Here is a 25,088-nt window from a genome sequence, read left to right on the forward strand (position 1 = left end):
AGTATGTGTGATGATACCATTAAAATACAGACAATATCTCATCTATCAATTCACATTTTTTTGTTATTTTCATTTAAAAATGTTTTTCCCCTGCTTAATTTCTCTGATTTTATTATTTCTTACCGTTTCTGCCCATTTCCCTCCCATCCTTCCGACCCAGCCCCCTCTTTTGTGCAGTTTCCCTTGTATTGCTCAAACACACACTCTGCACAAATTTATCTTACATGTATATATGAATGAGTGTTTGTGTGTGTTTGTGTGTGAGAGACAAGATAGAGATAAATAGATCTCAAAGTTCCTTCTGATGGATCAGAAGCAACTTTGATTTAAAGCAAAGCTCATGTCAAGATATTTTTCATTCTATATTAGTGTAATAAAATGTAATGCTACACTGATACAGAAGTGCTAGCTTTGGACATAAATAATGTACATTGCTACCATAGTTTAGTTTTGAATTTAACATATAATTGAGGGGGTCGGTGTAATATAGTGCTAACCCTCACTTTTGTGAAAAATTAGTCACATGCCTTAACACAATCCTTATCCACTACCCTACAACCTGTAAAAAAAATCATATTTAAATTCAACCAATAAGTTGGTCAAATAACCTAGGCACCTTCTTGTTTTTTTTTTGTGATTTATGGATTTTTCAAATGTGAATATCTCATAACAACACATTTGTGGGTTAGTAGTATATTGCACCAACCCCCTCAATTTTAAATAATTCAAAAATGAACTTCATAAACAAGGATAACACTTTTTATTTCTGTCATTATCATATCATATCATATATATATACAGCCGGAAACAGGCCTTTTCGGCCCTCCAAGTCCGTGCCGCCCAGCGATCCCCGTACATTAACACTATCCTACACCCACTAGGGACAATTTTTTTAAACATTTTACCCAGCCAATTAACCTACATACCTGTACGTCTTTGGAGTGTGGGAGGAAACCGAAGATCTCGGAGAAAACCCATGCAGGTCACGGGGAGAACGTACAAACTCCTTACAGTGCAGCACCCATAGTCAGGATCGAACCTGAGTCTCCGGCGCTGCATTCGCTGTAAAGCAGCAACTCTACCGCTGCGCTACCGTGCCGCCCATTCATGGTAAGATTTATATCATTTTGTGTGTGAGATATAAAGGGTTGCACTGTTTTGCATATCAGTTAACCAATAAAAAGATCAGGTCCTGATTTATACCAGCTCTTCACCTTCCCCCCTTGTCTGAAGAAGGGTCCCAACCTGAAACATCACCCATTGTTTTTCTCCAGAGATGCTGATTTACTCCACCACTGGGTCTGTTTGAATTGGATTCATGCTTCTGTTCCACGTCAGGCAGCATTGGTCATTTTAGTGGCTGTCAAGAGTTTTTAACTAATCAATTCACCAATTCAAATTTTCTTGGCACTAAAGTTAAATGCCTTTTCAATTATATTGTGGATACAGTAGTTCTATTGTTTGCAAATGCCTAATCTCTGCTTCCATTGCTTTTCAAAATAAAACAAAAAGAAATACAACTTGGGGAGGTGAAATTAAAATTAACAGAGAAAGCAAAGAAGAACAGTTCATTAAATCTGATCAATTGGCCTGATACAGAGTGGATCTCTAGTGCAAATATTCAATCAGTAACATCCAATGTTTAAAGATCATGAAGCAGCAACTCTTCAAGAAATAGTTATAAATGTCAACTATCAACTTATCCAAAAAGTTGAACAAAAATAATTGTTTGCAAACATTTTAAATACGAAGAAATCGCAGAGTTGTGAACACTGCACAGTCTAGCACACAGAATATGCTTATTAAAATGGTGCTGAAATTTACCCAAGACTGTTTTTAGAGTCGAGTGGTCCATCTTGCTTCTCTAGTATCTTTGATTTTGTCCTCCCAGACGGCCACAGCAAGGAGCGGGGGAGGTCCTGCAATATAATGCAGGACACTGTCACTGCACTGAGTAGCTCCTTCAGTGACAGACTCCTTCACTCCAAGTGCGTGAAGGAGAGATATAGGAGGTCCTTCCTTCCCGCTGCTGTGAGACTGCACAACCAGCACTGCTCCCAGCAGATGAGTCAACAGTAACAGTTAAGGAATACACAGTAAACTGATGACAATTTATCCTTGTCTTTACTTTTATTTATATTGAATGATCTCTTGCTATCCACTTTGCTGCTGTAACACTGTAAATTTCCCCAGTATGGGACGAATAAAGGAATATATTATATTATTATATTAATGTTGCGGTTTTTATATTCTATATTCCCTGACCGATAAACATGCCATATGCCTTCTCCATCACCTTATCTATCTGTTGCCTCTTTCAGAGAACAATGGACTTGAAAGTCATGGTCACTCAATTCACTGACATTCTTTGTGCCTTATCATTTATTTTCATACTCGTATTTGATTTCCTAAAATGACTCACCTAGCATTGGTTGGGATTAAATTCCATCTGCCAACATTCCACCCAACTTCCAATATCTGATCTATATCCTGCTGTTGCCTGAGACAACTTTTGTCGCCATTTGACACTACCAATATTGGTGCCATCTGCACCTTTACTAATAATTTATCCCACATCCACATCCACTTTACTAATAATTTCTCCCACATCCACATCCGAGTCCTCGATACATAGAAACATAGAAAATAGGCGCAGGAGGAGGCCATTTATATTAATGATTTGGATGAGGGGATTGAAGGCTTTGCAGATGATGCGGAAATAGGTGGAGGTGGTGGTAGTATAGAGAAAGCAGGGTCTCTGCTGAAGGACTTGGATAGGTTGGGAGAATGGGCAGAGAAGTGGTAGATGGAATATAATGTAGCGAAGTGTGAGTCATGAATTATCAAAGTGCATGATCGCAGTTTGCTATGCTATATTCCACGTGCCACTTCTTTGCCCATTCTTCCAACCTGTCCAAATCCATCTGCAGACTTATGCTACCTGCCCCTCCATCTACCTTCATATAATCTGCAAACTCCGTTCAATTCATGAATATATATGAAAAGTAACGGTCCCAACACCGTCCTTCTGAAAATCCAAGTAAACAACATCCCATTGATTCCAGTTTGTTTATACAGCTCTTTATTTCCTCAAATAATTCCAACAGATTTGTCAGGCTAATCACTTCCTTCCACACAAAGCCACATTTGTTTTAAACTTAACATTATGTTGATGAACCTTCTGAACACTTCCACTATGCAAGGGTTCTCTTTTGTGTTTGTAATCTGGATATCACCCTGATTGCACAAGTAATATCGAACACCAAAAACCTTATTTTCCATATTTGCCTGGAGAATCTTCGACTCACCTCATTCTGTTCCACACCCTGGAGGTTTTAATTGCCAGATAATTCTGCTGTCTTCTACCAACATTGAGTTGTGTGAGAAATGTCCGTGAGGGTAAAATATACCGTTCATCACATCTTCTGCTGTATTAAGGGTCACTTTGTAATCTTTGCAGAAATGATCAGTCCTGTCTGCCATAAATAACTCGAGCATGGGTGTCATGTAATTACCCTTGAACTCTTGCACCATGTGTTCCAGTTTATTCCGTTTTTTTAATTGAATTGATTAAAAGTTGCATCGTGGAAACAGATCCTTTAGCCCAAAACTCCAGTTCCATGTTAACCCCCGTTTGCATCCACACCCTTCATACAAAGGGCGATTTACAGAGGCTGATTAACCTATAAACCTGCACATTTTTGGTTTGTGGGAATAAACCAGAGTACCTGGGGGAATCCCACACGCCACAGAGAGACACACTCCACACAGCCAACACCCAAGATCTGGATTGAACCCGGTTCTCTGGCTCTGTGAGGCAGCAGCTCTACAAGCTGTTTTGCGTAGATCTTTAATGCATAAATTTAAGATCCAAATTCACAAGATTAATTTGGCAATTGCTTTGATATGTGTGTTAGGTCTGTGCTCTTTAATACTGGTGTATCAATCCTTAAACATACCCAGAAGCAGCTTGCAGCATGGTTGTATGTTCGCGCTTAATATATGTTTTAATCCACATTCAAACTTTTCAGTCAATCCCTAAATCTTCACATAATCAACTACTCTCATCACTAGTTTTGTCTTTTGCCCAATAAGTTATAAAGTTATCAAGCATGGAGACAGATCCCTCACCCACGAGTCCACGCTGATCATTAAGCATCTGTTTAGTCTAATCCTGCACTAACCCCAATTTATTCTCCCCACACTCCCATCATCTCCCCCCCCCCCCCCCCCAGATTCTGCTGCCCACTTACATACTTGGAGAAATTTATAGTGGTAAATGTATTTACCAACACCTCACACCTTTGGGATGTATAATGAAAGTGGGGCATCTGGGAGAAATCCGTGAGTACAGGAAGAATATGCAAACTCCACACAACACCAAAGATCAGGATTGAACTGGTGTCACTGATAATGTGAAGCAGCAACTCTACCAGCTGTGCCACTGTAACACACACTGCATGTTCCATTTGTTCAATTATGTAAAAGATTTTGCCAGAATATAATGTTTTGTTTTTCCCCTTAATAGTGGCACTTTACTGAACTTCTGGTCACACGTATCCCTCTCATCTGTCTATGATTCTGTCAATGTTCATATTGATATCTTGATTTGTTAATTTTTACTTTTAGCTTTGCATTTTATTATTTCCACTGATGGCATTTGCCATCTCAAGTGCAATGTAATATAAACCTCCTTTCTGTGTTTTTCTACTTTAATTATTCCTTTGCGACTGGCACAGTTGTCACCACTTTGATTTGCTTTATTGATTCAGTTCACCCAGCAAAGAAATATTATATACCTTTGTCTCCACAGTTGAAACATCTTTGCGTTCTGAAATGTCAAGTGATACTTGATTTGAATGATTCCCATTGCAGTGAATGGCAGGACGGTGGCACAGCGGTAGAATTGCTGCCTTAGAGCGCTTGCATCACCAGAGACCCGGGTTTGATCCAGACTACGGGAGCTGTCTGTACGTAGTCAGTCAATCTGTATGGTCTCCTTGTGACCTGCGTGGGTTTTCTCCAAGATCTTCGGTTTCCTCCCACACCCTAAAGACGTACAGGTATGTAGGTAAATTGGCTTGGTACAAGTGTAAATTGTCCCCAGTGCATGTTGGAATGTGTTAATGTGTGGGGATCGCTGTTCAGTGCGGACTCAGTGGGCCGAAAGGCGTTTCTGCGCTGTATCTCTAAAACAAAAACAAACCTAAAACTAAAGCAGTGGCAGGAGAGCTTCCTGACATACCTGCTTTCCAAGCTAATCTTAACTATCTTGTAAGATGCTCTGTTCACCAAGCTATTGATCATTTGTTTGATAATATTCTATAAAACTCCTTGGACTGTTTCACAACAAAAAAAGGACCCATATAATCCAACGGGACCACACCACTAGTCACATCTTCGCATCTCCATCCCACCTTTCCGCCTTCCTCAGAGACCGTTCCCTCTGCAACTGCCTGGTTAACTCATCCTTTTCCCACCCAAACCACCTCTCCCCAGCAACCGCAGGAGATCTGTCCCTATATCTCCTCCCTTGACTACGTCCAGGGATCCTGCAGTCCTTTCAGTTTAGGCAGAGGTTCACTTGCACCTCCTCCATCCTCATCTACTGTATCCATTGTTCAAAGTGTGGAATTTTCTACATCGGCGAGACCAAACATACACTGGGCGATCGTTTCGCTGAACACCTTCGCTCAGTCTGCCTGGATCTACCTGATCCCCCAGTTGCCAAACACGTTAATCCCCCTGCCCATTTCCACACTGACCTTTCTGTCCTAGGCCTCCTCCATTGTCAGAGTGAGGCCAAATGCAAATTGGCGGAACAGCACCTCATATTTTGTTTGGACAGCTTATAACCCAGTGGTATGAATATTGATTTCTCTAACTTCCAGTAACCCTGGCATCCCCTCTCTCTGTCCCTCCCCCACCTAATTTATTGTACTAGGTTCAAAGTCGTCTTGTTGAGTCTCATTGTCTATAACTTGTTTTCACCTAGCCCACAGCTAACAATGGCCTGTTTCCTTTATCACCGTTACTTTTTTGCATATCTTTCAGTCATTTGTTCTATATCTCTCTATATCACTGCCTATATCTCTTGTTTCCCTTTCCCCCCAACTCTCAGTCTGAAGAAGGGTCTTGACCTGAAATGTTACCTCTTCCTTTTCTCCAGAGATGCTGTTTGACCCGTTGAGTTACTCCAGCTTTTTTGTGTCTATCTTCCATATAATTACTACTCACTATTGTTGCATCTTTGTTAACATGTGCAATAAGAGTGGTAATTGTGTTAAATTTCATCTTGGTCAAGATCTCACAACCAAACTGAATCAAATAAATATTGGCAAAAATGGAACAGGATACCTGTCTTTTAGCCATAAAGGGGTTTGCACCATATTCTGAAGCACAATACAAGATATATTTTTTATTTAGTTTATACCATATTAAGTATTTCTCAAAGTACACCGCAAACCCAATGCCAATTTAGCATTTTGTTTGGAGAGTTTTATTAAGGATGTTTTGTTTAGTTACATTTGAAGAATAATCTATTCAAATTCCTTTCAATATTTGTTACAGACAATGCTGTAGTTAATAGTTTATTTAATGTGACAAACAGCTTTAAGGTTTCTTACAAAATCATTATCGCAAAACATAAATCTGCCAAAGCTTAAATGACCTTCTATTAAAACCACAGAAAAGTGATTAGAAATCATTCATACAACCACACTATAATAGGAACAAAGCAAGGTCTTCACTTTCGCTGGAAACAAGGATAACATTGATCGTAGATAATTATCTTCTTACAGTTTTGCCTGAACGTATCCCAACGTATTTACCATTAGTCACAATGACAGACATTGTTTTGAAGGAAACCATACTCCAGGGTCAACAAACTATGTTCAAACCCTGGCGATGTAGCCCAGGGTGTGCTAGCACGGCGGTACATCTATGCTTATTGCCCATTGTTTGTCCAGTTCCCATTTAATGTGCCTGACGTTGGGTAGTGCAGTTCTTATGGAGAATCATAATTACTTCATCTGCTGGATTAGTGCTTACTGCTTACAAATTTAACATTATTTATTTTAACTTGATATAACCTTGGGTTATTACTCCTCAATCAAACGTCGCAATGCACCCACTTCAAACCTCAGTGTATGAAGCATGGGGCAAGTGTGTGGTTTTCAGCAGCTCTGCAATGTATCGAGATCTTTGGCCTTCCTCCGCCCTAGATGGACTTAAGAGAGTGTGCTCTTAAGAAAGGTTTGTAGAAATTGGGATCTGTTATTTGCACTAAAATAACCAATACCTTCCACAAAGCTTGGACCCTCCTAACGTACTCAGTTTCTGTTCTTTTGATACGCTTAATTTCATGAATTAATTTAAGAACATCTTCTGCGTGGAAATGGTTTACATGACAGATCTAAGATTAGACAGGGGTCTTCACATCAGGATGAAACTTGCCCATAAAAATATTAAAATTTAGATGAAAATAAATCTTTTGCTGTTGAGGATTCACAACATAAGATTATTAAGGGGCTGGACACGTTAGAGGCAGGAAACATGTTCCCAATGTTGGGGGAGTCCAGAACCAGTTTAAGAATAAGGGGTAGGCAATTTAGAACGGAGATGAGGAAAAACTTTTTCAGTCAGAGTTGTAAATCTGTGGAATTCTCTGCCTCAGAAGGCAGTGGAGGCCAATTCTCTGAATGCATTCAAGAGAGAGCTAGATAGAGCTCTTAAGGATAACGGAAGGGGAGAAGGCAGGAATGGGGTACTGATTGAGAATGATCAGCCATGATCACATTGAATGGCGGTGCTGGCTCAAAGGGCCGAATGGCCTCCTCCTGCACCTATTGTCTATAACCGCATTGTTTCCTTGATATCTAATTTCACTGAAGCATTTGCGTCAAGGGGAAGGGAAGGTACACGCCTAGTTTGGCCTGCAGTACCCAAGGCAAATGTCCCACTAGAAGGCAGGAGCATGGCTTCTCCTGACTTGGGTTTCCCCAGGCTATTCCTAAAGCCCCAAGCTTACTTAAGATTATACCCATATTTAGATAGAAATTTCCTGAGTGCTCTCTGATCCCTTTAGTTGATGGTTGCAGTTTTACATCAGTCCGAGGGACAGTGACATTAATTTGTAAAGTATAAAATCAACTGTACAAACCAAGTCCCTTTCTTTATAGATGGTTCCAAATGTGCACTTTTGCAAATAAAACAGATTACCTTCCAGTGAAAAAACAACAAATGCCCCCATTTTAATGACAAGTAGAAACAAACTATATCAATAGAGAATAATGTGAATGGGCAACTCATAATAGAGGTGCCCCCTTACCTCACTTGCCTTGGGGTTTACAAAGAGCATTGACTACAACACATGCATAACCCAAATTAATTTTGGATTAAAGCATTTTAAATACATGACTGATCTTCAATTATTCTAAAGTAAACAATCGTTTTAAGATAAATCAAAAGATAACCCAGCGTAATTCAGCCTTATTCATTTTGCTTTGCATTTGCAAAGGATAAAACAGAGGGCACAGCCCCTCAAAAAAAAAGCCTGATGTCCATGTGTTGCAACAGGATCATCATATTCAGCTGAAGCGACCTAAACATGAATGTAAACAGGACAAGATCTTATGCATAGGAATGAATGACCGCTCTTGTTCATTATCTGAAAAACTCTCAGAGGTCTTCGTAATTTAACATATTGTTAGCAGTATCTGACCAGACTGCATATTGAGCTCCATCCATTTCTGAAGCCACCTCGTTGCTACCCTCCAAAGCATGGTTGGTACCTCCAATTGTTGCATCACAATCTGGGCATTTGGTTTTTTCCATGGCACCTCCGCATTCTGTGATGACATAGACATGTCCATTTGGACACTTGTACCAATGGCCTTGGCGAAGGCCCATTGCCTCGACTATCATTACTCTCTCATTTTCAGATATACCAAGGCTATTGTCAGGCAGAGCCACCTTCAATTTTTCCATGTTCTCTTCTACAATCTTTTCATCCTCCTCAGTGAATTTCTTTGTGCCTTCGAGGATTTTCTGCACGCATGCGATAGTCCGTTCTGTTGATGGGTCCAGTGTTTTGCTTGATGCCTTATTACACCGAATATAAAGGTCGACAAGGAACGTAAGCCTTTGAATTTCACTTTGCAGGTCATTAAGCTCCTGCTCTGTAAATCTTCCACGCTGTTTGTTTATCCATTTCAAACACTCAGCCAACTTTGTATTAAACTTTCCATTCATGGAAAAATTTAATTTCATTTCTTGACTTTTAAGTTTGGCCAGCCTGCAAAGAAATGCGATTTTATTTTCAATGACAGGCAGACTGTGCAGAGTTATTCCAGGTGAATGCAATGAGGATAACAAGTTATCATGCATATCTGGAAACTCTTCGGCTATGGTGTGTTGCGTACACAAGAGAGACATTAATTCTTTTACAGATTGCTCCTTTTTTTTTGCATCTCCCTGGACAAGTTTCTTCACTTTCTCAATTTCGGCGAGGCTCTTTTTTATTATTGCTCCATATCGAAGACTCTTCCTGATGGGTATTCGGCATCTTGGACAGTCTTTCAGCTTTATGACCATACTATTGTCTTCATCCTTCGAATTCATGTAATGGTCAAAACCAGTCACCTCAAAGATGTGGTTACAGTCTTCTAGTTGAACAAACCTGGCATCAGGTTCATCCTCAGTTCCAAAGAAAATGTCAGTGAGATCAGCATGGTGACACACACGGCATTTATTAGGGCATTGTTCACCACAGAGCCCGACACAAGGATGCCGACACTTCAACAATTTCTTGCAGGGCTTATTACATGGTTCTCTGTCGCATGGCTCTGAGCACAGTTTTTGACATCTGTAATGCTCACATGCCCACTCGCAAGGCTCCACACAAGGAGTGCACAGCTCTCCACACTTCCTCCCACATTTACTGTGCTTGCATAGGTTTTCACAGTGCCGCAGACATGGAGGGCACTGGTTTGTGCAGGGCTCCAAACACTCATGGGAGCAGATCAGCAAACGCCTGCATGGCTGTTTGCAACTCTCGTGGAAGCGACCTTCATGGCAAAGGTGGCAAGATCCACAACAGTTGTGTTCGCATTTCAGGCGTGTGTCGCATTTTTGTCTGCAGGGAACACATTTCCCAAGTCTTGCAGCCTCTTTAATAGAACATTCCACTTGCTGTACATGACCACACCTTAAGGTGATAGAGACTTCCTTGCTGCACTTTGCACATTCATCCCCACAAGTCGTTGTGCATTTATGGCCACAGTGCAGTATTTTTAAACACGGTTCTGTACAGGAAAACTCTTCTGGCTTCTTGGAACAAGGCACCTTTTGCACATGTTTACACCTCGGAATGATTTTATCCACTTTTACCTGACACTTGCCACACTTCTCATAGCATGATTTGGTACATCTGTGCCCGGCATCACAAATTACTTTCTGACACGGTTTTAAGCAGTTAAATTTCTTGTGCTCGACGTCGTACGGATGGCATGCTCTTGTGCAGACATGGCCGCAATCCAGCCTGTACTCGCATGGAAGGTTGCAACCTCCCTCGGGCACTTTGCTGAAGTCCGCCTTGTTGGACACAAAGGTGGTCGTTGTTGGGTGGTTCTGGCAAGTGAGCAACAATGAGGGTCCAATGTTACCTTTCGCATGCAAGGTATGCATAATCTTGCTCCAAAGTGGAACGTTTGCCAGAATGTTCATGTTTCCTATGCAATAAAGACCTTTCTTGGCCCTTGAGAGTGCCACACAGACTCTGTTTGCTATTTGCAAAAATCCAACTTTGCCCGATTCATTGCTTCTCACCAGAGAGAGCAGGATAATGTCATTCTCCTCTCCCTGGTATTTGTCAACTACATGTACCTTCACACCAACAAACTTTTCAGAAGGCATCATCTTGCGTAGACAGAAGAGCTGCCCTGTATATGTGGTGAGGATAGTGATCTGAGAAGGCTGGTAGTCTTGACAGATGAGGTAATGACACAGAGCTACCACAAAGGCAGCTTCATGCTGGTTTTGATGGCTTTTCCCTTCCCGGATTTCCTCTTCAGGGAAATGATGTTCTACGAAGAACAGATTTTTTGAAATCCCCTGTGGAGAAATTGTGGAGAGAGAGAAGTTTTAAAAATAATGCAAACAAAAATAAAGTATTCTGTACAGCTTAACTTGAACTGAGTTGGACAGAGATGCCAAAAAAAAATGTGCTGGTGGAACAGCAGGTCAGGCAGCCTCTGAGGATGGAATGGACATACCAATGTTTTGGGTTGGGATCCTTCTCCTGACTGGTGGAGGATCCCAAGAAGGGTTCCGACCCAAAATCTTGTCTGTCTATTCCCTCCACAGATTCTGCCTGACCCATTGAGTTCCTTCTGTTCTAAGTTTTTTGCTCAAGATTCCAGCATTTGCAGTCTCTTGTGTCTCCATTTTAGATGGACAAGATTATTCACTGAAAGATGGTGGAAACTTTGAGAACCATGAACATTTTTCCAAGGAACATTTTGCAGAAGCCTGACCTCCCACAAATTTAGAGGATTATGTTATTTCATTACCATCCAGTATTCAAGAAGCAGTTCTTTAAATGAAATTAAACTGTTCTGGTTATATGTCTGGGTCTACAGCATCACAAGTTTCTAGAGGTTAAACCAATTACTTTCTTTGTTTAATATTTAGTGGTGTCGGCAGCTGAAAAAATGGTGTGCCAGCTACTTCCAAGTCCATATTTCTGGGAATTTCATTTGGAGCCACATTGGCCTTATGTTTGTCAGGATGACAATTTAGTGTAAGAAAATAACTGCAGATGCTGGTACAAATCGATTTATTCACAAAATGCTGGAGTAACTCAGCAGGTCAGGCAGCATCTCGGGAGAGAAGGAATGGGTGACGTTTCGGGTCGAGACCCTTCTTCAGACTTAGTGTGTAGCGGCACCATCAAATCTAGGACTTGATCTCGCCAAATTTGAGAATTAATTTTAAATCAATACTTTTGATATTCAAGTGACCGAGAGAAGAACCTAACAAAAGCTTTTGAAATAGCATCTCATCAGCGAACAATTAAGTCATTGCAACGACCAGGGTCTTCGGCCCCCCTCGATCATGGCTGACCATGGGTGATGCATCCTCAAGTCAAGTCAAGTCAATTTTATTTGTATAGCACATTTAAAAACAACCCACGTTGACCAAAGTGCTGTACATCAGTTCAGGTACTAAGAATGAACATACAATGGCACACAAACATAACAGCACATACATAAACAATTCACAGCGCCCCCTCAGAGGGCCTCAAATGCTAGGGAGAGAAATAGGTTTTGAGCTGACTTAAAGGAGTCGATGGAGGGGGCAGTTCTGATGGGGAGAGGGATGCTGTTCCACTGTCTAGGAGCTGCAACCGCAAAAGCATGGTCACCCCTGAGCTTAAGATGAGACCGCGGGATAGTCAGTAGCTCCAAGTCGGCCGACCTGAGGGACCTGGAGATAGAGTGGTGGGTTAGAAGATTTTTGATATAGGGCGGGGCAAGCCCGTTTAGGGCTTTGTATGTGAATAGGAGGAGCTTGAAGTTGATTCTGTACTGTACTGGGAGCCAGTGGAGAGAGGCCAGAATCGGGGTGATGTGTTCCCTTTTACGGGTACCCGTCAGGAGTCTCGCTGTGGCGTTTTGGACCAATTGCAGGTGGGACAGGGATGATTGGCTGATCCTAGATGGATGCTTGCTCCACACCTCGGCTAGAGCAGCGTCACTTGTGGTGACCAGGGTACAATGACAATAAATACAATTCATTTCATTCTCCATTATTAAAAATCTAAAAAATATATATAGTTCATACCTTAATGTTTTCATAATCCATTACAGATGGGTGATTCTCCAACTGTTCATAGATGTGAGGAGTTAAAAGCTCAGCAATTTCTGGTCTCATGCGATGCTGGATTAAAAAAAAGATTAGCATTATATATGAATACACACACACACACACACACACACAATGTAGGAGCAAGAGAAGGCCACCTTGCTCTCTCAGGCCAGTTCTGCTGATCTGATGGTCACTTGAATTAGTGTTCTTCCAATCTCTTTCTATACAGGGTTGCTGCCAGGAGCAGAGAGTTGCAAATTTTAAATCTGCTGTTCCAAAATAAAAAGGGATGAGGGGTAAAACCAGCAAATGTACGCTAATCAATATAATGATGAGAATGAGAAATGTTTTTGAGGCAAAAATGAGGACAGGATACGTTCTGATATGTTGTGATCTTCAATCAAGTCCCCCTTCACACTTGTATGATTAGAAGCTTAACCTGTCCAAACTTTCTTCATGGGACAACCTGTCGCTTCTCCTATACTGATTCCTTCATACATATGTCAAACCTCACAACAGGAAGGGAAAATAGGCAGGACGTGTGTGAAAGGGAGGAGAAAGTTAGTGTCATGGGCAAGATGACTTTGATTGGCTGAAGGTATGGGGATATAGATTTAGGGATAGCAGTAAGGCAGTGATTGGATCAAATATAAGGTGAACAAGGAATTTTGGAGATCAGTACCAAGGAGAATGGCACGTGGATGTTTTTAATATTGGTGAGATAGTAATCCAAGAGGTACACGGACATGGTGTACAAAGTGAGGGGTGGAGTGCAATACATTAGTTATATTGGATGCATGCAAGAAATACAAATCTTTTACTTTATTCCACATGTCTAAATCATTTCACTCATGGCTGTAAATTGGAAAAACAACTATCAGTGTACGATAGGCTCAAGCTGCCACAGAAATGTAATACACTTCCAATGGTGTTGTTGGTCTTTGGTTCTGTTGGAGCTGTGCCAGCTGACTATTGCTGTAGCATTACACTGTAATGTGTGACATAGATTTGGAAACCAAGTCAACTTTAATCACCAAGCCACAATACAATTTAAAAGCTGCATTTACTTCAATTTCTGCTCCTTATATCCCCTCCAGAAGGGAGTAATTTGTGGGGGTGAATTTAGTTCAACACAAACACCCATATTAATGTGGAAGCAGGAGGTTTGAAAGGAAAATGGTGACTAGAGTCAGAGTTGTACCTCATAGAAACAGGCCCTTCATCTCACCTCATCCATGCCAACTAAGATGCCAACCAAGATGTCTATCTGAGCTAGTCCTGTCTGCCTGTGTCTGGCCCATATCCCATGTATCTGTCAAAATGTCTTTTAATCACAGTAACCGTAGCTGCCTCTAAAGCTTCCTCTGGCAGCTTGCACTCTGTGTGGAAACAATTGTCCCTCTGGTCCCTTTTAAATCTTTCCCCTTTCAAGGTAAAGCTACGCCCTCTAGTGTTCAGACTGCTCTATCCTGGGAAAAAGACTGAACATCATTTCATCTCATGATTTTATATATACACCTCCATAAATAAGGTCACCGCTCAGCCGCCTAGCCTTCAGGGAATATCCAACTCCCCAGCCTTTCCTTATAACTCAAGACTTCCAGTCCCGGGAACATCCTCATGAATATTTTCAGCACCCTTTCTGGCTTAATGACATCCTTCCTGTAGCTGGCTGACTAGAACTGCGACAATACTCCAAATGTGGTCTCATCAACAACTTGTACAACTGCAACACAATGTCCCAACTCCTGCACTCATTGATGAAGGCAAGCATGCCAAAAAGTGACTTCTTCTTCATCCCATCTATCTGTGTTGCCACTATATATCTGTCCCCTCATGTCTCTCTGTTCGACCACACTCCCCAGATCCCTATAATTTACCGTGTAGTCCCACCCTGATTTCTTTTACCAAAATGCAACATCTCGCATTCTACATATTGTTTGAGAAAATAATCCTGGAAACATTAGACAAATTCCGCCCCATCCAACACCTTTGCACTCTGGCAATCCGAGTGAATACGAGGGAAGTTGAAATCGCTTACTCTTACATCCCTATTATTTAGTTTTTAGCTTTTAGTTTAGAGATCTAGTGCGGAAACAGGCCCTTCGGCCCACCGAGTCCGCGCCGACCAGCGATCCCTGCATATTAACATTATTCTACACACACTAGGGAGAGTTTACGCTTATACCAAGTCAATTAACCTACAAACCTGTATGTCTTTGGAGTGTGGGAGAAAGCCGAAGATCTCAGAGAAAACCCACGCAGGTCACGGGAAGAACGTACAAACTCCGTACAGACAGCACCCGTAGTCAGGATCGAACCCAGGTCTCTGGCGCTGCAAGCGCTGTATGGCAACATCTCTACCGCTGCGTTACAGCTATCTGTGATCTCCGTACATATTTGCTACTCTAATTCCCGCTGATTATTGGGGGTGGTGGGTGGCTAGGGTTACAATCCCACCAAAGTGTTAATCTCCTTCTTAGCTCTACGTTTCACCCATATAGCCACAATGGACAATCCCCCAAGAATATTCTGTATAAGTACCACCATGATTTTCTCCCTACTCAAAAATGCAACACCACCACTTCTCTTACCTCCTCCTCCTCCTCCAATGCCCCCGTCACATCTGAACCCTAGACTATATTAAGCACCAATTCTGCCCCTACCTCAATCATGTTTCTATCATGGCTCTATTATCCCAGTCCCATGTACCAATCCATTCCTTGACATCATCTGCCTTACCTGTCAGGCTTCTTGTATTAAAATAAATAGTGCTGTCTATCAGACCTTCCTCGCTCCCTGCCTCGCCCCTGCATGTCTTGTCCACTCAACTTACTCACTTTAAAATGTATGTTTAGTACAATGTGCCCTACTACCACACTACATTTTTGGGTCAACTCCTGCCTGACTTGTTTATATTTGTACTGCTTTATTAAAAGAGAAAATGGAAGTATTTTTAAATTGTTAGGAGGCTAAAAGATGGACCTGGGTGCCCTTATTCATGAATCACTGAAACTTAACATGTGGGTACGTGAAGCAATTAGAAGGTAAACAGGGCATAGCACAGCAATGTGTTCCAGAAACTATTAAACTGTTTGTCATGATTCCTCCTGCTCTCACCTGGTAATCTAGCCGTACGAATGGAACGTTCACTTTTACGAGTCGCTCAAATAAGGAAACTTCCAAGTGGAAGTTCCTGGCCAGGTCATACACTGTTGCACTAGGACGAAGCTGTCAAGAAAACACCGTGTTAATAACTGCAGATAAAAAGGCACATAAAATACAAGATAATCCATATAATCCAAATATCAATGGCCAATTTCACATGGTCAAAGCCACCCAAAATATAGAAATAGTTGAGTTGCAATTTCAAGAGGCCCTATCATATTACAATCTGCAATTACAACTAACAATCTGCAACCCAGCATATTTAATGGCTGGAGTCATAACCTGAACCAGCATTATATAAATCTTATAGAGAAATCTTATTAAAACATGGAGTTTCAAAGCCAATTCACTTTCTTTTGATTATCTATCGAGCTTGATGCAGTAAGACCATTGCGGAGGGAACATTGGAGCTGATAGAGGGACTCTCAAAGTCATCTTGCCCAAGAGAGAGCTAGATAGAGCTCTTAAAGATAGCGGAGTCAGGGGGTATGGGGAGAAGGCAGGAACGGGGTACTGATTGTGAATGATCAGCCATGATCACATTGAATGGCGGTGCTGGCTAGAAGGGCCGAATGGCCTCCTCCTGCAACTATTGTTTATTGTCTATTAACTCACCAAGGCAGCACCCACCAGATATCAGACCAGTCAGTGTATTTTTCAAGTAGCAGGTGTGAAATCTTCCTCACCAACAGTCAGTTATTAAAATTAAAGCCCAGTCTAACAATTGCATACTTTATGTATTTCATTATTTAAAAAGGTGATCACTGATGTCCTGGATTTAGTAATATTCTCGTTTTATAGAATATATGTTGATCTGGTTTTATAGAATATATGATGATGATATTTAAGTGAAATTTTTGATATGGGTAAAATAATTTAGTAGCAAGGAAACAGGATCAATCTTCTTCTGTTGGCACTTCTCTGATTAATAGCAGAAGTCAATTTAACACTGAGACCACGATGATTAGGCCCTGTTTGTTTGTTTGCATTTGGAGGGTGATGACAAAATCTCACGGGAACAAATGGAGCATCTACAAGACAATATTTTAAAACAATATCACCCGTTCAAAGATAGCACAACTTCTCAGCTGAACTTGCCATTATTTTAGAATACTAGCTCTTTGGATTTTATAAGACAACTCGTGATGGATTGTGAAAACAAGCCGATTTGAAAGATGGTTTTTAAAAATGAGCCTGAAACACAGAAGACTTTACACTTTAGAGATACAGTGTAGAAACAGACCCTTCAGTTCATCGAATCCACGCTGACCGGCGATCGCCCTGTACACAAGCACTACCCTACACACTAGGGACCATTTACAATTTACAGAAGCCAATTAACCTACAAACCTCTATGACGTTGGAGAGTGGGATGCAACCGGAACACCTGGAGCAAAACCACGTGGTCACAGGTAGAACGTGTAAACGTTGTACAGACAATACCTGTAGTCAGGATCAAATCCGGGTCTCTGGTGCTGTTAGGCAGCAACTCTACTGCTGTGCCATTTGGTCACCCTAATATCATATCATATCATATATATACAGCCGGAAACAGGCCTTTTCGGCCCACCAAGTCCGTGCCGCCCAACGATCCCCGTACATTAACACTATCCTACACCCACTAGGGACAATTTTTACATTTACCCAGCCAATTAACCTACATACCTGTACGTCTTTGGAGTGTGGGAGGAAACCGAAGATCTCGGAGAAAACCCACGCAGGTCACGGGGAGAACGTACAAACTCCTTACAGTGCAGCACCCGTAGTCAGGATCGAACCTGTCTCCGGCGCTGCATTCGCTGTAAAGCAGCAACTCTACCGCTGCGCTACCGTGCCGCCCTAATATGCCAACTTAATATGATTATTACGTTGAATTTTTCATTCAGTCATGTGATGTTATAAACAGGACAAAAGGTATTCCTGAATGGGCTCACTATTTGTTCGGTATAGGTGCTTTTCTGCTGACAATCCACAATATTGCACAAAATTGCACAACACATTATGCTGGAAATAAAGGTACCAACTTCTGGCTGAAGTGGTGGACATTCCAGTTTGTGGTTCTCTTAATTTTAATTTAGCCTCGATTGTGAGGCTCAAGTAAATTTTGCACAGCAAATGATGGATTGTAGCGACCTCTCACTACTCCATTCTCAGGTCTCCACCTGCACCAAAAATACCACTGTCATCCCAGTGCTGAAGAAAAGGAAGGTAGCGGGCCTTAGGATAGCTTCCAATGGTCTGACATCCACCGTCATGAAGTGCTTTGAGAGACTGGTAATAGTGCACATAAACTCCAGCCTTCCAGCCAGCCTTGATCCACTGCAGTTTGCTTACAGGTCCACAGCAGATACCGTTTCCCTGCCCCTAAACACTTCTCTGGAACACCTAGACAACAATACTCCTCTGTATCAACTACAGTTGTTCCCAGTGTCTTACAAACCTTTGCAGGTTCACCATAATAAGAAAAATGTTGGGTTGCATCACAGCTTGGTTTAGGAACAGCTCTACCCAAGACCACAAGAAGTTACAGAGAGTTGTAGATACAGACCAATCCATCACACAGACCAGAATTCCTACCATTGATTCCATCTACACTTCACGCTACCTCAGAAAAGCAGCCAACATAATCAAAGAATTGTTCCACACAGTCATTCCTTCTTCTCTCTGCAGAAGGTACAGAAGCTTGAAAGTTTCAGGACTCAGGAACAGCTTCTTCCCCTCTGTTATCAGGCTTCTGGACAGTTCTTACATAAGCTAGGGTACTATTCGATTCATCTCTACTCCATTGAGTAGACTTTGTCCAAGGAACTGACGTGCTCCAACGCTAAGATCCATATCCTACACTCTGCATCTTCCCCTTTCCTCTATCTATTGTAGTGTTTGAAATAATTGTATCTATGTATTGCATATTTGATCTGTTTGGATAGCATGCAAAACATAGCGTTTCAATGTACCTTGGTAAATGCGACAATAATAACCTAAACTGGGTGAAAATTAAACTGAGGTAATAGGAAGAGTAGGGCAATAACCTAAATAGATCAAATGTGCAACCACTGAAATGACAAAAAGGAGGGAACCACACCTGCTGATGGTCACCGATCAGAATGAGATGTTGGCAGGCATTGCTGAGTGTTGTTATTAAATGAGCTTCCAGAACCTCAGCTGCTTCCTCAACCACCACAATGCGAGGCTGTACTTCCTGCAGAACCTTCCTGTATTTAGCTGCACCTGTTTGAATAAATAATTTAGTTAGATTCTTGAGGTCATGAAGCCCTATCATTTGCATGTTGCTTGGGTCTAGTCTATTTTAAGAGATTGATTCAAATGTACTTAATAGAGCAAATTCAAGACATTCCGGAATTTGGATGTGAGCTACAGAGGCTGACGGATAGCAAAGGCCACTACTATCAACTATCCAGCGAGAACTATTGTGCAAATTCTCTATCCGGTTTACCAACATGACGCAATAAAAGACGGCTGCTTGAGGCCTTGCAAAATGCACAGAGCAGATATGCTCATGTTTTTGACACATTCAGCCAAATGTAGACGTTTGATAACCATGAGGGAAAGTTAAAAGGTTTCATTGGTAAAGAGGAGGTGGCATCAACTTGAATCGACAACAGGAAAATTCACTGCATCTTCTGTCATTATACAGTCATTTAACACCGAAACAGCCCTTCGGCCCAACTCGTCCATGGCGACCAAGATGTTCCATCTATCATATCATCATCATATCATATCATATCATATCATATATATACAGCCGGAAACAGGCCTTTTCGGCCCTCCAAGTCCGTGCCGCCCAGCGATCCCCGTACATTAACATTATCCTACACCCACTAGGGACAATTTAAAAATTATTATTTTTTAACATTTACCCAGCCAATTAACCTACATACCTGTACGGCTTTGGAGTGTGGGAGGAAACCGAAGATCTCGGAGAAAACCCACGCAGGTCACGGGGAGAACGTACAAACTCCTTACAGTGCAGCACCCGTAGTCAGGATCGAACCTGAGTCTCCGGCGCTGCATTCGCTGTAAAGCAGCAACTCTACCGCTGCGCTACCGTGCCGCCTAACCTATGCCGCCTAATCTATGCTAACCTATTATCTGTAAAAGTCAACAGCAGGAGGGCAATAAGTAATCCTCAGTGGTGGCATAGAATGGGGATAATTAAATCCACAATGAGCAATGAGATGGAAGGAGAAGACATGGCTGGATATTGTCATTTCTACAAAATTTAGAACTCAGTCATAATGAGATAAACAGGCCCTTCGTACTGCCAAATCCATGCTGACAACCAGCAACCTACTACTCTACACTAATCCCATTTTATTCTCCCCAAATTCTCATCAACTCCTCCCAGATTCTTTCAGTCACTACACACTAGTAATCTAACATATTTATTGGACACTATTAATTTGTTCAGATTAATAGTGATTTGTCTACTATTAGTCAATGGTTTTTAGATGCCAGAGGAAACCAGAGCACCCAAGGGAATCCCAGAGTCACAGAGAAAATGGAAAATTCCACTCAAACCACACCCAAAGCCAAATGTGAACCTTGGCCTCTGCCGCTGTAAGGCAGTGACTCTGTGAGCTGCACCACCTTGCCACCCAATCTCAACCTATAAATTGGTAAGCCACAAAATCCAGGAGTAACTCAACGGGTCAGGCAGCATCCCCGATTAACATGAATAGGTGATGTTTTGAATCAAAACGTTTTGGATGAAAACATCACCGATCAATGTTCTCCAGGGATGGTGCCTGACCTGCTGATTTACTCAGCATTTTGTGTCTTTCCTTGGTAAACTAGCATCCACAGTTCTTTGTTTCTTCTCTTCAAGCTTTAAATTCCTTACTATGAACAAAGTAAGTTTTTTTGTTGCAATGTGTTAATAAATCAAATTTAAAACTACTTTATATTTCTTTCACACCTAATTCACAGGGGACCCTCATCAGCTTCTGTGGTTAAAGCAAATCTGTTTAGTTGGATCTGAATAATTGCATACTACCATGGATTCAAATAGATCAAACCTGTAGTTGTCATTCCGACGACTTTAGCTTCCTTTAGAACCCAGAGGTCTTCTTGAAGCCTCAACTCTGTCAGCCTGTCTGCTGCTGCTTGATAGAGCTGCTCATGTTGAATTATCCGTCGTCTTATATCCATCTGATACATGGACAGCCACAACCTATAATGTCAAAGCAGTATATTAGTTAATTGCTGAAGTAATCAATGGTATAAAAACATTATGGGAAAAATTCATAACCCATATAAAATTCATCACCCTGTATTATGGAAATTAATACAGAGAAGTGTGAGGAGGTTCATTTTGGGACGTTGAACAAGGGAATGACCTACACAGTAAACGGTCGAACCTCTGGGTAGTGTTGTAGAGCAATGGGATCTAGGAGTACAAGTGCATGGTTCCTTGAAGGTCGAGTCGCAGGTAGGTAAGGTGGTAAAAAAAAAAGGCTTTTGGCACTTTGGCCTTCATCAGTCAGAGTATTGAGTATAGAAGTTGGGAGGTCATGTTGCAGTTGTATAAGACGTTGGTGAGACCCCATTTAGAATATTGTGCTCTGTTCTGGGCACCATGTTATAGGAAAGATATTGTCAAGCTTGAAAGGGTTCAGAAAAGATTTACGGGGATGTTGCCAGGACTAGACGGTGTGAGCATTAGGGAGAGGTTGAGCAGGCTGGGTCTCTATTCCATGGAGCATAGGAAGATGAGGGGAGATCTTATAGAGGTGTACAAAATCATGAGAGGAATAGATCGGGTAGATGCAGAGTCCTTTACCCAGAGTAGGGGAAGCGAGGACCAGAGGACATAGGTTCAAGGTAAGAGGAAAAGATTTAATAGGAATCCGAGGGGTAATTTTTTCACACAGAGGGTGGGGGTGTATGGAACAAGCTGCCAGAGGAGGTAGTTGAGGCTGGGACTATCCCATCGTTTAAGAAACAGTTGGACAGGTGCATGGATAGGACAGGTTTGGAGGGTTATGGACCAAGCGCAGGCAAGTGGGACTAAGGTAGCTCGGACATTGTTGGCCGGTGTGGGCGAGTTGGGCCAAAGGGCCTGTTTTCACACTGTATCACTGTATGCCTCTTTAACCGCACCACTCCCTTCTGTGCAAGGATTCTGTCCCGGGCCACTGCAAGACACTCTTCTTCCACTAGGGGGTGCCTAATAGCCATTATCAACTCAAGACCCGGCGATCCCAGGAAATGGCAGCAACTGGCTTGGACAACAGAAAAGTCAGCTGGGTCCCTTGTTTTTGTGATCTTTTGCAGAGAACAAGTGGGGAGCAAGTTTTCATCAGGTGGCAGCATAGAAGGCCACACATCCTTCTGTCCAGGATCATCCAGGAGTGAGGTCGCTCCATGTATACAAATTTGACGGGAATGGGTAAAAAGGAAAGTTCTAAACCAGAACAAAAATCAAACTGTTGGAAGAACTCAGCGGGTCAAGTGGCATTTTTGTGGAGGGTGACAACAACCCATCTACCAGGCCGATGGGAGTGTTAGTGGAGTGTTTAGTGGAGAGGGGACTGCTTGGGTCCTTGAGCCAGAAAGAAGCAAGAGGGCTCATAGATCTTCCTAATGGGAGACAGAGGTTGTAGAGACAGGACGTCCATGCTCCATATCTCCGCACTACTTTCAGCACTGTCCATATCCCTTAATTCCATGAATACCTAAGTACATAAATCTCCATCTTGATCGTACTTAGTAACTGAGCCTCCACACCTCTATTTGATGGAGGATTCTACAGGTTCAAATCTCTTGGAATGAATAAATATCTCCTCATATCAGATCTGGATGGCTGGCTGCCCCTTTATTTTAGTTCCAACCAAGTAGTGTAGAATCATCAATCTTTTTTACATCTACTTTGTCAAACCCTGCAAGAATGTTACACGTTTCAAAGCTTTATGTACTTCATGACCATGCACACTACAGCGAGCAGCCCACCTCAGTTTTTTCAAAACTTTGTAGCTGGAAAGGGTGTATTGTCACATGTTGGGAATATGAGCCCCCCATGAATGGTAGCTCCCTCTACAAGATGGTCTAAATTTAAAAGAAAAAATATTTTTCAGGAACTGAATAATTTCAGTGCATTAATTTCTACCAAGCTGGCTGATTTCAAGAGAGCTACAAGTGTCAGAAATATCATGTAGGGTTTTTGTATCATGTTTGACAAATGTTGGTTCATGTTCATGTTCTGAACTACAAATCTGAATCTCAAACCTATTCATTTTTCAAATCACATAACCTTACTGGCTATCTATCCATCAGTTTTTGGGGGGTATTTAATCAAATGCATTAAGCTCATGATTAAGTGCTTTTGTTTAAAACTAAAACACATAAACCTTCAATTGCCCAATGAAGATTTTAATTATCATGGAATTGAAAAGTGAACTCCACTAACGACATTACCCTGCACCACCCGACTCCCACAGAGTGAAGCACGAATAGCAACAATTCCTGGTTGTTCTGTGTCATGTTGGAAATTTAAACAGGCAATTCCTTGCATTGCAGGAGAACTGGTGTTATGTTGTTCTGAACCATAATTTCTTATCCCAGGGACAACTTTGAATCAGAACTCTGCTGGACAAAACCCTTGCATCCTACTGCGACCCACTCACCAACACCACTTAGTTTGCGGTCACTGTTAATCTTGAGTACCTCTCCACAATCCTCTCAATTCGGGAGATACTTTTCCTTCCACAATTTTATTCCTCACTAACCCAAAGCAAAAAATTTCCCTCGTACAAGTCACACCAATCATGACATCATCTCCCACATCATCCACAAAACCTCTCCAGTGGCTATGTCCTCACAGGATACACACCTGTGGCCTGATCTTTCCTCCTTCATCTCAATCCTACTGGCTCATGTCACTGGCCTGATCCTTCGTTCCCCCAACCTCAGCCCCATGGGCACTCTGCTTCATATATAGAGGAGCAGGCACTCAGTCTCTCCGATGCATTTCACCACTTAATAAAATCCTGGCTAGTCTGACTAACCTCATGCCTACTCATGAAGAATTACAGCCTCTTGGTTGTCAAGAATGTATCTACCTCTGCTTTGAAAATGTTCAAGGTCTCTGCTTCCACCAAGCTTTTCTGGATATGAGTTCCAAAGATTCACAATTCTCAGAAAATGTTGTCAAATTTAAAAACAATAGTCCAATGCATCCACTTTGGTGAAAACAGAACACAATGGGCAGCAGGGCACAATTTCTTCAGAGAAGTGGCAGAAAGAGATGTTTTCAAAAGCACCGTGGAATTCATTAACAGCAAAAACAAACATGCACACGCATGTGCACACACATGCAGAAACACACAAATTAGAACATGATGTGCAAACAGAAAATTCTGACAATACTCAGGCAGCATCTACAGAAAATAAGAAAAAAGTTAATACTTCAGAGAAGTGAAATTTCATCAGGTCATCTACTCAAAATAATAGTACTCGCTCCGCGGATGATGTCTCAACTGCTGAGCTTACAGCATTTACTGCTTTTAATTCAGATTTTCTGCAGCTTATTGGTTTTTGAATGGGACACAAAATATTGATGTCGAGGACAATGTGCACCCTCTCACCTGTAAAGACGCCATCTATCCTTGAGGGAAAGCAGCCAGATATTGGTGATTTTTTCCTGCTCCAATGCAGTCATAATGCCGCTCTTCTGCAATTCCCCCTTTGCTTTCCTTTTCATTTTCCTCTTCTGTGCACGTGGTAGCTGTTTAAAAGCAAGAACACTGTGCTAAGAGCAGGACTAAAGAGTACGGTTTTGTAGGTTAAATGGCCTCTGTAAAATGCCCCTAGTGTGTAGGGAGTGGATGAGAATGTGGAATAACAGAGTGTGAACGGGTGATTGATGGTCGATGTGGACTTGATGGGCCAAAGGAGCTGTTTCTCTTGCTGTATCTCTAAACTAAACTGGTTCACAATTTGTACTCTGCTGAATTTACACAGGAACATTATATAATGCTTGCTGATGACATCAGGATTAGCAATTTCATTCATTTATAACAGTGAAACGATCACTT

The 25,088-nt window shown here is 41.8% G+C and overlaps 1 protein-coding gene across 2 annotated transcripts in view; it reads right to left on the minus strand.

Annotated features, from left to right (window-relative positions):
- Positions 1 to 6,451: 6,451 nt before the first annotated feature.
- The window catches only part of znfx1 (zinc finger, NFX1-type containing 1), a 48,095-nt gene continuing 29,458 nt past the window's right edge, over positions 6,452 to 25,088 (minus strand). For both annotated transcript variants that reach the window (XM_078418978.1, XM_078418977.1), the window contains 6 exons: positions 24,639 to 24,778; positions 21,072 to 21,226; positions 19,118 to 19,263; positions 15,988 to 16,098; positions 12,844 to 12,939; positions 6,452 to 11,112 (listed from right to left, as the gene is read on the minus strand). In XM_078418978.1, coding sequence (XP_078275104.1) covers positions 8,680 to 11,112; positions 12,844 to 12,939; positions 15,988 to 16,098; positions 19,118 to 19,263; positions 21,072 to 21,226; positions 24,639 to 24,778 — 3,081 coding nt within the window. In that variant the 3' untranslated portion in view covers positions 6,452 to 8,679. The remainder of the gene's footprint in view (positions 11,113 to 12,843; positions 12,940 to 15,987; positions 16,099 to 19,117; positions 19,264 to 21,071; positions 21,227 to 24,638; positions 24,779 to 25,088) is intronic.

This window comes from Rhinoraja longicauda, chromosome 22, assembly GCF_053455715.1.
Source record: "Rhinoraja longicauda isolate Sanriku21f chromosome 22, sRhiLon1.1, whole genome shotgun sequence".
In the NCBI taxonomy this organism is placed as follows: domain Eukaryota; kingdom Metazoa; phylum Chordata; class Chondrichthyes; order Rajiformes; family Arhynchobatidae; genus Rhinoraja; species Rhinoraja longicauda.